Source organism: Myotis lucifugus, unplaced genomic scaffold, assembly GCF_000147115.1.
Source record: "Myotis lucifugus unplaced genomic scaffold, Myoluc2.0 scaffold_72, whole genome shotgun sequence".
NCBI classification, from domain to species: Eukaryota; Metazoa; Chordata; class Mammalia; order Chiroptera; family Vespertilionidae; genus Myotis; species Myotis lucifugus.
The window spans coordinates 3,865,024-3,879,302 of NW_005871120.1; the positions used below are offsets into that span (position 1 = coordinate 3,865,024).

At 53.8% G+C, this 14,279-nt stretch overlaps 1 protein-coding gene across 5 annotated transcripts in view; it reads left to right on the forward strand.

The window, feature by feature from the left end:
• Positions 1-11,945, forward strand: part of TFAP4 (transcription factor AP-4) — a 37,581-nt gene extending 25,636 nt beyond the window's left edge. For 3 of the 5 annotated variants that reach the window (XM_006090423.2, XM_006090421.2, XM_006090420.3), the window contains 6 exons: positions 6,785-6,950; positions 7,067-7,165; positions 7,583-7,753; positions 8,432-8,569; positions 9,311-9,466; positions 10,894-11,945. In XM_006090423.2, the coding sequence (XP_006090485.1) occupies positions 6,876-6,950; positions 7,067-7,165; positions 7,583-7,753; positions 8,432-8,569; positions 9,311-9,466; positions 10,894-11,088 (834 nt within the window). In that variant the 5' untranslated portion in view covers positions 6,785-6,875 and the 3' untranslated portion in view covers positions 11,089-11,945. Of the gene's footprint in view, positions 1-3,565; positions 3,626-6,784; positions 6,951-7,066; positions 7,166-7,582; positions 7,754-8,431; positions 8,570-9,310; positions 9,467-10,893 lie in introns of those variants that run through there. The other 2 variants (XM_023755250.1, XM_014457291.2) reach the window with 2 other exon arrangements.
• Positions 11,946-14,279: the final 2,334 nt, after the last annotated feature.

The following is a 14,279-nucleotide window of genomic DNA, read 5'->3' on the forward strand; positions in this document are numbered from 1 at the left end:
CTTCACGGGCCACTCCCACCAGAATCACCCTGGACGCTTGTTAAAATGCCGATGTCCGCAACTCCGATAGCTAGAAGGGAGGGCCTGGCCATCTGTATCCTGAACACCACCCGGGGGGACGGCAGAGCTTCGTGGGGGGTTCCCACCCGCGTGCCCAAGTTCGGGATTTGCAGTCTCTTTCCTGAGGCACTGCTCTAGGAGGGAAATGGCTCCCTAGGGTTGAGGCCACGTGCTCTGCTGCCAGGGAAGGCAAGGCGTGGATATTGAGGGAGGTGGAGCCCCAGATGGTGTGGCCCAGGCTGGTGAATACCAGGCGCTGCGGGTTGGGGGGAAGGTTGCTGCACATGTACTACCACCCCCACACCCCTCAACTTCGCTCTCACCTGGACTCTCAATACAGGCAGGCTGTGCCAGTTGGTGGGTTGCAGCTAGCAGGGCCCCCCTGAGTGTTGGCTGCCTGGGGGTCCCAGCTGCAAAACATTAAAAAAAAATATTCTGGAGCTCTTAATATAGGTCTATAGGACTAGTTTAGTTAGGTTTTCTTAATTGAGTTGTCAGTCTCCTGAGTTAAGTAGCCTTACGGTTCCTGTGTGGGATGAGGACGCAGACTTGGAAAGGGAACAGTTACAGCAAGTGGTGGGGCTGGGACTTTAACCCTGATCCCAGGGCCCTGCTCTTAGTCTCTGTTCTTAGCCCCTCCTGGTAGCTGAGAGGAGGGCTGGGCAGTGGGGGGAAGGGTTGAGCTGCTCCAGATGCTAGAGAGGACATTGCCAGTCCTGACCCTGGGCAGGCTTGGCCCAGTGGATCCTGCTTCACACTGTCCCTAGCCCCCCTTTGGAGGAGTCCATTTGTCCCCCAGGGGCCAAGTGCTTAAGGTGGCAGGACTCCCCTACAGGGCTGGGCATCAGGGCATCCTCAGCCTGCTTCTCTGGGAGACACTTGTCAGCCTGTGCACTGGGTGTGGAGTTGGGGCCTCTAGGTTTGTTCATTTTTACTTATTTATTAGTTAAAATGGCTCTCAGCCCTGGCCGGGTAGCTCAGTTGGTTAGAGCATCTTCCTGATATGCCAAGGTTTGGGGTTTGATTCCCAGTCAGTGCACATACAAGAATCAACCAATGAATGCATAAGTGGGAAAACAAATCGATGTTTCCCTCTTAAAAAAAAAAAAAAAGAGCCCTGGCCAGTGTTGCTAAGTGGTTAGAGTGCTGGCCTGTGCACTGAAGGGTCTTGGGTTTGATTCCCGGGTAAGGGCACGTATTTGGGTTGCAGGTTCGATCTCCGACCCAAGTCGGGGCGCATGTGGGAGGCAACCAATTCACGTGTCTCTCTCACATCGATGTTTCTCCCCGTTTCCTCCTGCCATTCCACTCTCTAAAAATCAAGGGGGAAAATATCCTTGGGTGAGGATTAACAACAAAAAAGGCTCTCAAACTGAGAAGCAGGAGTTTAGGGACTGCCTCAGTGGGGAAAGAGACAAATTGCTCTTAGAAGTTAGAAATCAATTAGGGGCTTTTGAATGTGTTGGGTCCCTGATCTAGTATTTACAAGGCATCTACTTTGTGCCAGTGTTGAGGATGTCACAGAGAACCAGAACTGGCCTCTGCCCTGAGTTTGCAGTCTCTTAGAGTTGTCCATGGGTTCTCCTGGAGTCCTGGGTACGAACCCTGGAAAAATAAGGCATCCTGTTGTCCTCAATCTCTCTTTTCTCCTCTTTTAAACTTCACTATGGCCCTGTGAAGTGAGTCAGTATTTCCCCAAATTACAGATGGGGAGACTGGGCCTTTGATAGATGAAGTGGCTAAGCTTGGGGTCCTACGGTTAGTAAATTTGCACTTGAACCCACTGAGTGCAGGGCTTCCTCGGAGGGGCGGAGAAGCTGTGAGGAGGAGGTGTTTCTGATGGGAACAGCCTGGATGTGGTGTGTTCTAGGACTGAGGGCAGGAGTGGCAGGCTGGTTGGAGTGGCGGGTCTATGGATAGAAACAGCTGGGATGGGTGAGGGCCCCGGGCTGCTTCAGTACCTGCTGCAGAGAGAAGGATGAGCACCTTGGGCATCCTTGGTGAGGGTTGTCGTCCTCCCTCCTGTCCTTTGGATTATGGGAGAAATCCTGGGTGGCTCTCTCACCTCTGATTGTATAGTCGTTGAGTGGCAGGTGTGTGAGTGACTTCGGGACGGTGTGAAATGAGAGTTGTCAGTGGCTAATTTGAGGCTGGAGCCCGACAGGGGTGTCTAAGGAGGATGGGGTACTGCCCTTGGACTGAGAGAGAGGGACAGGTACAGGATAGGATCTAGACTTGAAGAGTGTGCTCCCTGCCCTGAGCCTCTGGTTGGGATGCTGGTGGTGTTGGGGGGGTGGGGGCGTTCTGAAGGTACTCTGATAGTGGGTGGGCCGCTCTGGTCTTGGCACCTGAGGCTGGTACCCAAAGTGTTTCTTGGCAGGTGCTCTCCCTTATTCCTGAGGCAAGGCAGTCCCTGGGCATTTGGGGAGGGAGAGAAGCAAGAGATATTTGGTGTTAGTGGACCCAGGCCACTTTTGTTGCTCACTTGGGGGCTCTGAAGTTGATGGGGAGATGTGGAGGACTTTTACAGTTACTGTAAGTTGTGTTTACTTCTGCAGAACTCTGAAAGAAATGCAAAAATGCTTTAATGCATTTGTAGTATTAGCTGGTAATTCCAATTAGTCATCCTTTATTGGAACCCCTGGTTGGCCAGCACTCCACCAATCAGAATCCCTGGTTAGGCAGCATTCCACCAATCAGAACTCCTGGTTGGGCAGCACCCCTGGTTAGTTGCATCTATTAAAGAAACTGTCATCTGGCCCTGGCCTGTGTGGCTGAGTTGGTTGAGCCTGGACCTGTGCACTGAGAGGTGGCTGGTTGATTCCCAGTCTGAGCACATACCTGGTTTGTGGGCTTGATCTCCAGCAGAGGGCGTGCAGGAGGCAGCCAATAGATGTTCCTCCCTCCCTCCCTCTCTCCCTCTTTCCCTTTCTCCCTCTCTCCCTCTCTCCCTCTCTCCCTCTCTCCCTCTCTCCCTCTCTCCCTCCTTCCCTCTAAAAGCAATAAATACATTAAAAAAAAAAAAAAGGAGCCTGACAGCTTGGCTCAGTGGTTGAGCATCGACCCAATTTAACTATCGATTGGTAGTTAAAATGGCTCTCAGCCCTGGCCGGGTAGCTCAGTTGGTTAGAGCATCATCCTGATATGCCAAGGTTTGGGGTTTGATTCCCAGTCAGTGCACGTACAAGAATCAACCAATGAAAGCATAAGTGGGAGACCAAAGCTCAGCAAGTGTTGGGGCTGGGACTTGAACCTGGATCCCAGGACCCTGCTCTGGTGGGGCACTTTGCAGGTGGTCCAGGTGCATAGCAAGAAGCTCAGAGGAGTCCCAGGAGCAGTGAGCATCTCTGCTACCTGTCTGTGCTACCTGTCTTGTCTTTGAAGTCTTAGTGCCGGGTAGCTGGGGGCTTGCATAGGAGCTTGTGGCTGGAGATGTGACTGTGGGGACTCAAAGGGAGTAATGATGTCTTCTTCAGCCTCAAGCCTGTGACTGAAGGAGGTGGTCCAGGTGCATAGCAAGAAGCTCAGAGGAGTCCCAGGAGCAGTGAGAATCCTGCACCAGGAGGTAACAGTTCGATTCCTGGTCAGGGTACATGCCTGGGTTGTGGGCTCCATCCCATGTGGGGCCTGCAGGAGGCAGCCGATCGATGATTCTCTCTCATCATGGATGTTTCTATCTTGCTCTCCCTTTTTGGAAATCAATAAAAATATATTTTAAAAAAAGAAAAGAAAAACAAACGGTCAGCCGGTACTTCCAGGACCGTTTAGGTGAGTGAGTGGGAAAGTCTTGGTGGCAGCCCAGGTCCCCACCAGGAAGAAGTCTTTTCTGGGACTTAAGTCTGCACTGGCTTAACCAGCAGCCAGTTCCTGAGCCAGGAGGCTGGGCTGATGGATTTGGTGTTGAAGAGGACAGGATGGAACATCTGGAAGAGGCAGGCTGGCGGCTTTCAATGAGCAGGAGACAACATAGGCCCCTGCACAGTGCCCCGCCCCCTGCCCTCTGGGAACTTCCACTTGAGAAACGTCCCTGGGAAGCCAAACCACCGGGTGGTTTCTGCAGTCTTCTTTGGTCTCCTCAGTTTGTGGACGTCCTGAGGAGATGGGAGAGGCAGAGGGTTGGCTCCCCAGAGCTGAGATTTCATGGGCAGATGAGCTGGCTTGGGGGGCAGGAGTCAGAGGGTCTTGGGGTGCTGCCTCTTGCTGCCATACACAGGGCTCTGATAAACAGTGGGCTGTGTGTGAGCCATCAGTAGAGGGTGCCGTCAGCTGGTGGGGAAGGAGAGTGTGAGCTTGGTGCCTGCTGCTCCCTGGCCTGGCTGCCTGACCTTGGGCATGTCCCTTCCCCTCACAGGACCCTGGACTCCTCATTGCAATAGGATGGTGCAGCCACCTCGCTGGGTTTCTGTGAGAGTCGGAGGGAGATATGTAAAAAGGTTCAGTGAATGCTAATAGTGAACATGATGGCAGGCATACCTGTGCTTGGTCCTTTCTACAGGAGCAACTGTCACCTGCCTGTTGGGGTGTGCTGCTCTGGGACAGTGCAGAGCCCGCTCTACTCTGCGGCGAGACCTCTGAGGGCTCAGAGCAGGGTCCTGGGATCCAGGTTCAAGTCCCAGCCCCAACACTTGCTGCGCTAGATCTTTTCCAATCCTTTGTGTCGTCGATACACACAGGAATTATGGGCCACACAACTCAGAGGAAGATATGACAATTCAATGAGAAAATTCCAACAAAATGAGTCCTTAGCACGTTATAGTAAAAACTTTAAAAAGATTTAAGAAAACACCCACACCTTATTACTCTGTTGCTAGGTCCTCCAGGCTCCTGTTTGACTCCTTATTACTTTGATCTGTTCTAGCCTTTGGGCATCACCAGGGGAAACCCAGGGACTGGGTGAGTGGGGTTCTCTCATTCTGTCACTCCTGACGGGGAGGATGATGTTGCCAGACTGAGTTACCCGGTGGTTTGGCTTCCTATGCACGTTTCTCTCCATCTTTTCTTGCCCCAAAGATCCCCAACTTTAATCCACCCGTCATAGAGCCTCTGGAAGGCACTGCCAGGCCCAGGAGCCTGGACTCCGTTCTAACCCACCTTCCCCTGAAGGTCAGGCGCACCTCTGCATATCCGGTCTCTGACCTGCATCCACTCCGGCCACATGAGTCACCTCCACTGCAGGGCAGGGAAACTGGGAGAAGTGAGGTGCCCCCAGGTACCTGGCTGTCTGACTTTAAAACGGTGTCACTCCCCTCTGTGAGCCCTAAGCCCCATCTATAAAGTGGGGGTCATGGACCCCCTTTACAGACTGACATTCTGAGGCCTTGCACTCTGTGGGACGGGGCCCAGGGAGGCCCTGGGGGAACTGGTGGAGGAGAGGTCTTGTCTCGACCCTGAGCAGCAGCTGACGTAGAGCCCGCTCCTGGCTCATCCCCAGCTGACGACCCTCTGTCGGGAAAGGCTGAGGCATAGGAAGGGGCAAGGACAAATCCAGGGTCCTGCAGGGAGCTGAGGTGGGACAGATGGGGTGGGCTGTGGGGCCAGGAAGGGCCTCAGCTGTCTCCAGCTGTTGAAGATGTGTTTCCCTCTTGGTTTTCATGCAGATTCCTTTCTGCCTGGGGCTGGGCGTGGGGGCCTGGCATAGTAGGGGAGCTGAACCAGGCACCTCTTTGAGCCCAGGCTCCCCCATCTATGGAAACGGGCTGCCCAGAGTCCTTTCCCCATTACCTCAGACCCAAGGGTGTGAGCCCAGGCCTGGACCAGTCACCCCGGGGGAGAGGGGGGCACATCAGGAAGAAACCAGGGCTGTGGCTTTGGGTGGGGCCAGTGGCCTCTTCTGGGAGCCTAGCATCTGGAAGCCATCAAGCCAGGGGCGGGGGGTGTTGCAGCAGAAGGCCCGGAAGGAGGAGGCCACACATAGGCCCACCCCTTGGGAGCAGTGGCTTTGGGCCCGCAGTCCCTGTTGTCTCTGCCTACCATCGCCTCTCAGCCCACAGCCTCACTCCCTTCACTGGCTGCCTTCTCTCTCAACCCACAGGCTGCTACTCCTACAAGATGCAATCGCATAATAGGCAATAACATTGCTCATTGCATGCTGGGAGCCTTGTTTCTCTGGCCCAGGGTGGTCTGCCTCTTGGAGTACGTGTGCATGGAGAACTGTCCCTAGGGGTGGTTGGCTTGGCATCCCTTCCCTGGAGTGAGTGCTACCTGTCTTGTCTTTGAAGTCTTAGTGCAGGGTAGCTGGGGGCTTGCATAGGAGCTTGTGGCTGGAGATGTGGCTGTGGGGACTCAAAGGGAGTAATGATGTCTTCTTCAGCCTCAAGCCTGTGACTCTGAAGGAGGTGGTCCAGGTGCATAGCAAGAAGCTCAGAGGAGTCCCAGGAGCAGGTGTCTCCAATTGTCACCTGGGTCCACCTGCCTCAGAATCACAGGGATTCTAGCTAGCCGTGTAGGTTTTGGGCCCCACTCAGACCTGTTTTCCAGGCACTGGGGCTGGGACCTGGGGTATGCACAGTGACTTTGATACCCAGGTATCACAGAGCACGCTATTCCATCACCCTCCTGATCTGCTGGGGTGTAGGTATCAGGTCTGGCGTCCTTTGCAGGGGGAGAAATAGAAATGCAAGTTACACCCAGGGTCCTCTGGAGATGAACTGTTGAAGACAGGGGCCCTTTGGGGACAGGGCATGGAGGACACCTAGCCTGAGCATGTCCCTGCCTTCCCTGGCAGTCTTGCCAACATTCCACTGACCCCTGAGACTCAGCGGGACCAGGAGCGGCGGATTCGGAGGGAGATTGCCAACAGCAACGAGCGGAGGCGCATGCAGAGCATCAATGCAGGCTTCCAGTCCCTCAAGACCCTCATCCCCCACACAGATGGAGAGAAGCTCAGCAAGGTGGGCGAGGGCTGGGAGGGCTTCCTGGAGGAGGTGGTGGGCTCAAGTAGGGAGAAGGAAGTGAGCTTCAGTAGACGCAGCCAGCTGGGGCCCTGACTTGTCCCTCCTACCCTTAGGCAGCCATTCTCCAGCAGACGGCGGAGTACATCTTCTCCTTGGAGCAGGAGAAGACCAGGCTTCTGCAGCAGAACACACAGCTCAAGCGCTTCATCCAGGTAGCACCTGCAGAGGCCTCCCGTCACCTCAACACCTGTCCTCCTCCTGGCTCCCTCTCCCTGGCATGGGCATGTCTGGGCTCACCACTGGCCTGGGACTCTGAGGCTACAGGTCCCACCTTCCCCACTGACACGCCTACTTCAGGTACTTGCCTTCCTGCCTGGGCTTCAGTTTACCCATCCACGAAGTGCAGTGGAGTGGCTCCGAGAGGAACCGGGTGACTTTTGGCAAGCAGGTCCATTCTGCCTCTGTTTCCCGCCTGTGGCCATGGTTGGATTTGCAGAGTGGGGCTCCCAGTGCCCAGAGCACCTGGGTTGACAGCTTTGGGGGTCTGTGATGGAGCCCTCCAACTTCCCCATTGATGGTGGTGATACGAGGGTGTCAAGGCACACTCACCAACTCCTTGGGGTCCCCAGGAGCTGAGCGGCTCGTCCCCCAAGCGGCGGCGGGCAGAGGACAAGGACGAGGGCATCGGCTCACCGGACATCTGGGAGGATGAGAAGGCGGAAGATCTACGGCGGGAGATGATTGAGCTGCGGCAGCAGCTGGACAAGGAGCGCTCGGTGCGCATGATGCTGGAGGAGCAGGTAAGGCAGGTGGGCGGGTGGGGTGGGGGTTCCAGTCCCTCTCTCCCTTTCCCCCTGTCCCTGCTTCCCTGGAGCGCCTGCTTTGTGCCAGGTTTAGGAATAGGGGGTGGGGGTCTACTGGGGATTGAACCAGGTAGGTACCTGCCCTCAGGGCTCACCATCTGTGCTGGGTAGGAGGATTAGTCAAAGGACCTTACACTGTAAAAATGCAGCTGTGAAAAAGGTCCTGCAGGAAGCATGGGCATTGGGAGGGGGATTTGGTTCTGCCCCACGGCTTCTCTGTCAAAGTGACTTGAGCCGAAGGTGGGAGGTTGTCCAGGGGTGGGTCCCGTCTCACAATTAACCAGGCAGAGAGGGGAGAAGGGTACTGCAGGCAGAAGGAAGAGCATGAGCAAAGCCCTGAGGCTGCAGGGAGGGAGTGAAGGAGTGAGGGAGATGGCCTGAGGGAGGTCATGGCAGGAGGGGAGATGAGTCAGAGAGGGCCTGGTGGGCTATGGTAGGACTTCGGTCTCTTCCCCAGGATGACAGGCTCCGACTGGGGTTTGTAGCAGGAGAGAATGGCCTGTTTGACAAGGGTAGAGCATGGGGAGGCTGGCCTCAGCAACCCCGAGGGCCCCGCACTGGAGATGGTGTAAGGGTGTGGTCCGGGCCCTGCCCCTGAGCCTGCTCTCCCCTCAGGTTCGCTCGTTGGAGGCCCACATGTACCCTGAAAAGCTCAAGGTGATTGCACAGCAGGTGCAGCTGCAGCAGCAGCAAGAGCAGGTGCGACTGCTGCACCAGGAGAAGCTGGAGCGGGAGCAGCACCTGCGGACCCAGGTGGGCAGGTGGCCTCGGGCGGGGCTGTGGGCTCTGGCAGGGCAGGGCCTACATCACTGATGGCGAACCTTTTGAGCTCGGCGTGTCAGCATTTTGAAAAACCCTAACTTAACTCTGGTGCCGTGTCACATATAGAAATTTTTTGATATTTGCAACCATAGTAAAACAAAGATATTTTTGATATTTATTTTATATATTTAAATGCCATTTAACAAAGAAAAATCAACCAAAAAAATGAGTTCGCGTATCACCTCTGACACGCGTGTCATAGGTTCGCCATCACTGGCCCACATCGTAATAATGCAGACATTCTTGGTTCCCAGGTATCTTATAGACATTATTACACGAATCCTTGTAGAAGCCCTTTGAGGCTGTTCTACTGATCAGGAAAGTGAGGCACAGAAAGGCTAAATAACTTGAACCCTGGCTGTCTAAATCCAAAATCTGCATTCCTGACCACCACTGCATTAGATGTTGGAGTGCTTGCTTGGTGCTGGACAGTGAAGGGGCCACAAGTTCTTGGATGTCTGGGAGCCCCTCTTTAGGCTGCCTTTTCTTTGCTGCTTAAAATAAGGGAGGCCAAACTGGCTGGCCTCCTCTCAGTGGTTGGCAGAGGCTGTCTCGAAGCAATGGGCAGAGGGAGTTGGGTTTGGAGGGCATCCTACACCCTCTGTGACCTCCCGAAGGGAAGGGGGAGCTTCCTGAACCTTTGGAGAAAGACTGAGAGCCTCTGTCTCACAGCTCCTGCCCCCTCCGGCCCCCACCCACCACCCCACGGTGATCGTGCCGGCACCGCCACCCCCTCCCTCCCACCACATCAACGTCGTCACCATGGGCCCCTCCTCGGTCATCAACTCTGTTTCCACGTCCCGGCAAAATCTGGACACCATCGTGCAGGTACCTGGTCTCGGGAAGGAGGCAGCATGTCAGGGTTGTCCTCTGGGAATAGGCCCTTTGGGAGACATTAGAAAGCAGGAACTGAAGGGGAATGAGACAGGGCTTGTGTGGGGGAAGGTTGGGAAGCTGGGTGTGTGTCTGTCTCCATCTCCGAGTCTCCCTCTCTGCAGGGATTGGAGGGGGAGCTCTGTGAAGGTGAGGGGTAGAGATGGGGGACAGGCTGCCCCGGAAAACCTTGTTCCTTCCCTCCACGTGGGGTTTGTTGAGAGGGTCTTTTGCTACCGGAGCTCCTGGCTTCCAGAATTCATACATCCAGCTCTTGGTCCAGAATTTCCTTTCACCTCCATCTCCTAGGACCTGAGATGGGGATGGAGGTGGCAGTGGCTGGGAGGGTGACAGTTAAGCCTCCTACAGAGGTGACAGCTCTGTGTGTCAGGCCCAAAGTCATTGCTGTACACAGCCTGGGGGAGTCCCAGTGGCATCATCTATATATATAAAAGCCTAAGCGACTGTTCGAACATTCGACCATTCGACCATTCGACTGGTAGCTAAGATGCGCACTGACCACCAGGGGGCAGATGCTCAATGCACAGGCATGGAAACATGGAACAGACTGATGAATCTCAGAGGGAAGGGGAGAGGAGGGAGGGTGGGAAGAGATTAACCAAAGATCTTACATACTAGAGGCCCAGTGCATGAAATCATGCATGGGTAGGGTCCCTAGCAGCTGCCAGCCACTGGCTGGGGCCTCCCTTCCCTGGCTTCCTGCCAGGGCCTTCCTTTGTTCCATTCCGCCCCCTGGTGGTCAGTGCATGTCATAGCAAGTGATAGAACTCCTGGTTGGTCAAACTCCCAAGGGGACACTTTGCATATTCGGCTTTTATATATATAGACTAGAGGCCTGGTGCACGGATTCATGCACCGGTGGAGTCCCTCGGCCTGGCCTGCGGGTTTCAGGCCAAAACCAGCAGTCTGACATCCCCCAAGGGGTCCTGGATTGTGAGAGGGTGCAGGCCAAGCCAAGGGACCCCAAGGGCCTCTAGTAAAAGAAATAAACAACTAGACCAAAAAAAGTCCATCAATCCCTGGACCTTTAGTTGCACATAATTCCAGCAAATTGAATAGTGAAATTAATAACAAAGACCTTTTATCAGTGAACAGGCCAACTTTGAAATATATAAATAAGTGAAAGATGCTGGTGACCTCCAAGCAGATCTGCACTGTTGTCTCCAAAGGGTTTTTCAGCTCAGCAAAGGTTTACTAACCCTGAGTCTGGCAGGCTGCCTGCTACTCTGGCAGGCCACCTGCTGCTCTACCAGACTTATTTCTGGACCTTTCTGGTGTGTGTGTGTGTGTATGTGTGTCTGAGGGGAGATGGTGGCTGGCTGTGTCCCTCCAGCCATCCTCACCGCAGCCTGTCCCCCCAGGCGATCCAGCACATCGAGGGCACCCAGGAAAGGCAGGAGCAGGAGGAGGAGCAGCGGCGAGCTGTAATTGTGAAGCCAGTCCGGAGCTGCCCGGAGGCCCAGGCCTCTGACACTGCCTCTGATTCGGAGGCCTCGGACAGCGACACCATGGACCAGAGCCGGGAGGAGCCGGCTGGGACTGGGGGGCTTCCCTGACCACCCCCCAGCCCTCCTCTCCCTTCTTGGGGATAGAGGGGGCCGGGGCAGCAACAGGAATACACGCGGGCCAGCGAGTGAGGAATTTTTACAAAATTACAATGTCATTTGGGTCTCTTTTATGACCTCTTTTTCAATACTGTAAGTCAACCTTTGAGTGAAGGCCACCCAACCTGAGGTACTGGGGGCTGGGGTGGTGGGTGTTGTGGGAGCACCGGGACACCTGGGGCTGGGCCTCACCCGGGGGGGCTGGGGAAGCTGACACTTGAGGTGCCTGGCCTCTCTCTGCCAAAAAGCATTTTTTTTTTCATTAAACATGTTTTTAAGAACAGGGAAAATCAAAACCCCAACGTATTTCTGCCCTCCCCAGAGCCAGCTCTGTGACCATTAGTTTTTAACTCCCCCTTCCCTCCTCTTTTTGGTTTTCTTCTTTCTCTAAGCACTTAATGGGTTGGGGGTCCGGCTGGGTCAGGACTCTCTGGGGGTCCGGGGTGGAAGTTGCTTCTCCGTTGGGGTTTGCTGCTGCCCTTTTGCCCTGCCCTTCCATCCCTGCCCCACCTCAGCACTAGGATTTGCCACTCCCCACCACCAGCTGGCCTCCACCTCTCCCTCCAGGTTTCCCATTTTCAATCCCCAGAAATGTCTTTGTCTCTCTGTTCTGTTTGTTGGGTTTTTCTTTTTTCCCCCTTTGTTTGTTTTTTGTTTTTCTTTATTTTTTTTGTTTTTTTTTATAACAATTTCGAGGTCTTTGTGTTCAAGGAGAGCTATTATATTTTGTTAAGAAAGTGTGTGTGGGGGGAACCAAGAGGCCACCATGCCTTTATAAAGAAAAAATAAAGTTTGTACTTTGTTTTTTAGATTGTGTCTCCTGGATGTGTGGTATCCTGTGTTGCTGGGGAAGGCTTACTGGACTAGATAGAGTATGGGATGCTATTTGGACCCACCAGAGGGGATTATATGTGTGTGTGGTGTTGCAATGAGAAATCAGGATCCTTACATTCACTGGGATTACTCTGGGTATTCTGCAAAGATAAGAGATGATATTGCGGGGTGGGAGGAGTGGCTCCCAATTCCTTGGTGGGGGAACAAGGAGAGAATGAACAACCAAGCCACAGATTCCTATCTCCAGAGAAAGGACACAGGCGCAGGGTTCCTGGTTGATCTCTAGGCTTTGCTACTTCTTCAACTTGTGTAACCTCCCTGAACCTCAGCCTCATCTACAGATGAGAAAGACTCCCTCATGGTGTGTTTAAGAACTCAGGTCCTGGAGTGGGTCTGCAGTAGTCAGTTCTACTTTGGGCAAGCCAATTTGGGTGTGGGGTCCCCTCAGCCCGGCCTGTGCCCTCTTGCATTCCAGGAGCCCTCAGGGGATATCTGACTGATGGCTTAGGCTGGCTCCCGCCACTGCTGCTGTGCTTGCCAGCCATGAGCCCGGTTCAGGGCTTCTGGCTGAGCGGTCCTCCTCCTGTGGGAGCGCACTGACCACCAGGGGGCAGCTCCTGCATTGAGCGTCTGCCCCTTGGTGGTCAGTGCACGTCATAGTGACTGGTTGTTCCACTGTTTGGTTGATTTGCATGCTAGCCTTTTTTTGTATAGGATATACTAGAGGCCTGGTGCACAGATTCATGCAACGGTGGTGTCCCTTAGCCTGGCCTGTGGCTCTCCGACATACCCAAAGGGGTCCCGGATTGTGAGAGGGCGCAGGCCAGGCCGAGGGACCCCACCGGTGCACAATTGGGGCTGGGGAGGGACTGTGGGATGGCTCCAGAATGTGTCCAGCCCGTCTCACCCAGTCCCAATTGGCTGGACCCAAGCAGCAAGGTAACCTACCAGTTGGAGCGTCTGCCCCCTGGTGGTCAGTGCACATACTGGTCAAACGGTTGCTTAGGCATATATATGTATGTATAAAGATTATTTATTTATTTTTACAGAGAGGAAGGGAGAGAAACAATGAAAGATGTGTGAGCAAAACATCTGGGAATTGAACTGGTACCCTTTTGGTGCACAGACCAATGCTCAACCAACTGAGACACACTGGCCGGGGTGCCACTTATATTTGAGCTTCAGTTTCCTTTTTTGACAGTTGGGAATAATAAAATAAATTAGGGAATAATAATGGCACAAAGCAATGCATATTGTGGGTGGGGGTGGGGGTGGGAGTGGTGCTCCCACTGTGCCAGGTACATGGGGACTGAGGCCAGAGTGTAGTAACCAAGTCACTTCTCAGCCCACAGTGAATGCCTCCAGACATGAACTTGTTGAATAGAAAGGCAGATGGGAGCCTGCATTTTTAAGAACTATTATACATTTTAAAAGGTGGAATTCACAATAAAATCAACCATTTTAAAGGGAATGATTCAATGTGGCATTTACTACTCACAATGTTGTGCAACCATTATCTCTAGTTCCAAAACATTTCCATCACTCCAAAATGAACCACTTACACTCCAAAACGAACCACTTACTAATTAGTTTTCCCATTACTCTTCTCCCAGCCTCCGCCAACCACCAATCTGCTTTCTATTTTCTTTAGTATTTGTAAAAATTAAAACTAATTTACATTCGGTAAAATTCACACTTTCCGTTTTTGGTTGTGAGTTTTGACAAATGCGAACAGTTGTATAAACACCACCACAATCACAATATAAAGTTCCCTCATCCCCAGAGTTCCCTCGGGTTCCTTTGTGGTCCACCCAGCTCCTGGTAACCATCGATCTGTTCCTACAGGTTTGCCTTTTCCAAAATGTTGTAAATAGAATAATAATATTTAGCCTTTTGAATCTGGATTCTTTTACTTAACATTGCAACTAAATGTGGGGGTACATCTAACTAAATTTACATAAGTTGACTACGTGTCCGAAGAGAGGGACTTAGCTAGAATCTGGGCGGGGACGCCCCTTCCCAAGGCCAGTCCCGCGGCCCCTTTTGGCCCGGTGCGAGGCGGGCCCACGGGCTCCGTGCAGTTCCTAAGAGAGTCAACAGAGGGCGCTGCGGACCCGGAACACCTGGTTCCTTGGCTACAGGCCAGAGGCGGGGCCTAGGATGGGGCCAGGAAAGTCCTCCTCCCCGGACTTGCCTGGAGGCCGTAGGCGGTCTCACCAGCGGGCAGCGGAAGTCGGGGTACCGCCCCTAGCTCCGCCTCCTCGCCTCGCCCCGCTGGGCCTGTTGGTGCGCATTGCTCTGCGGCGCCC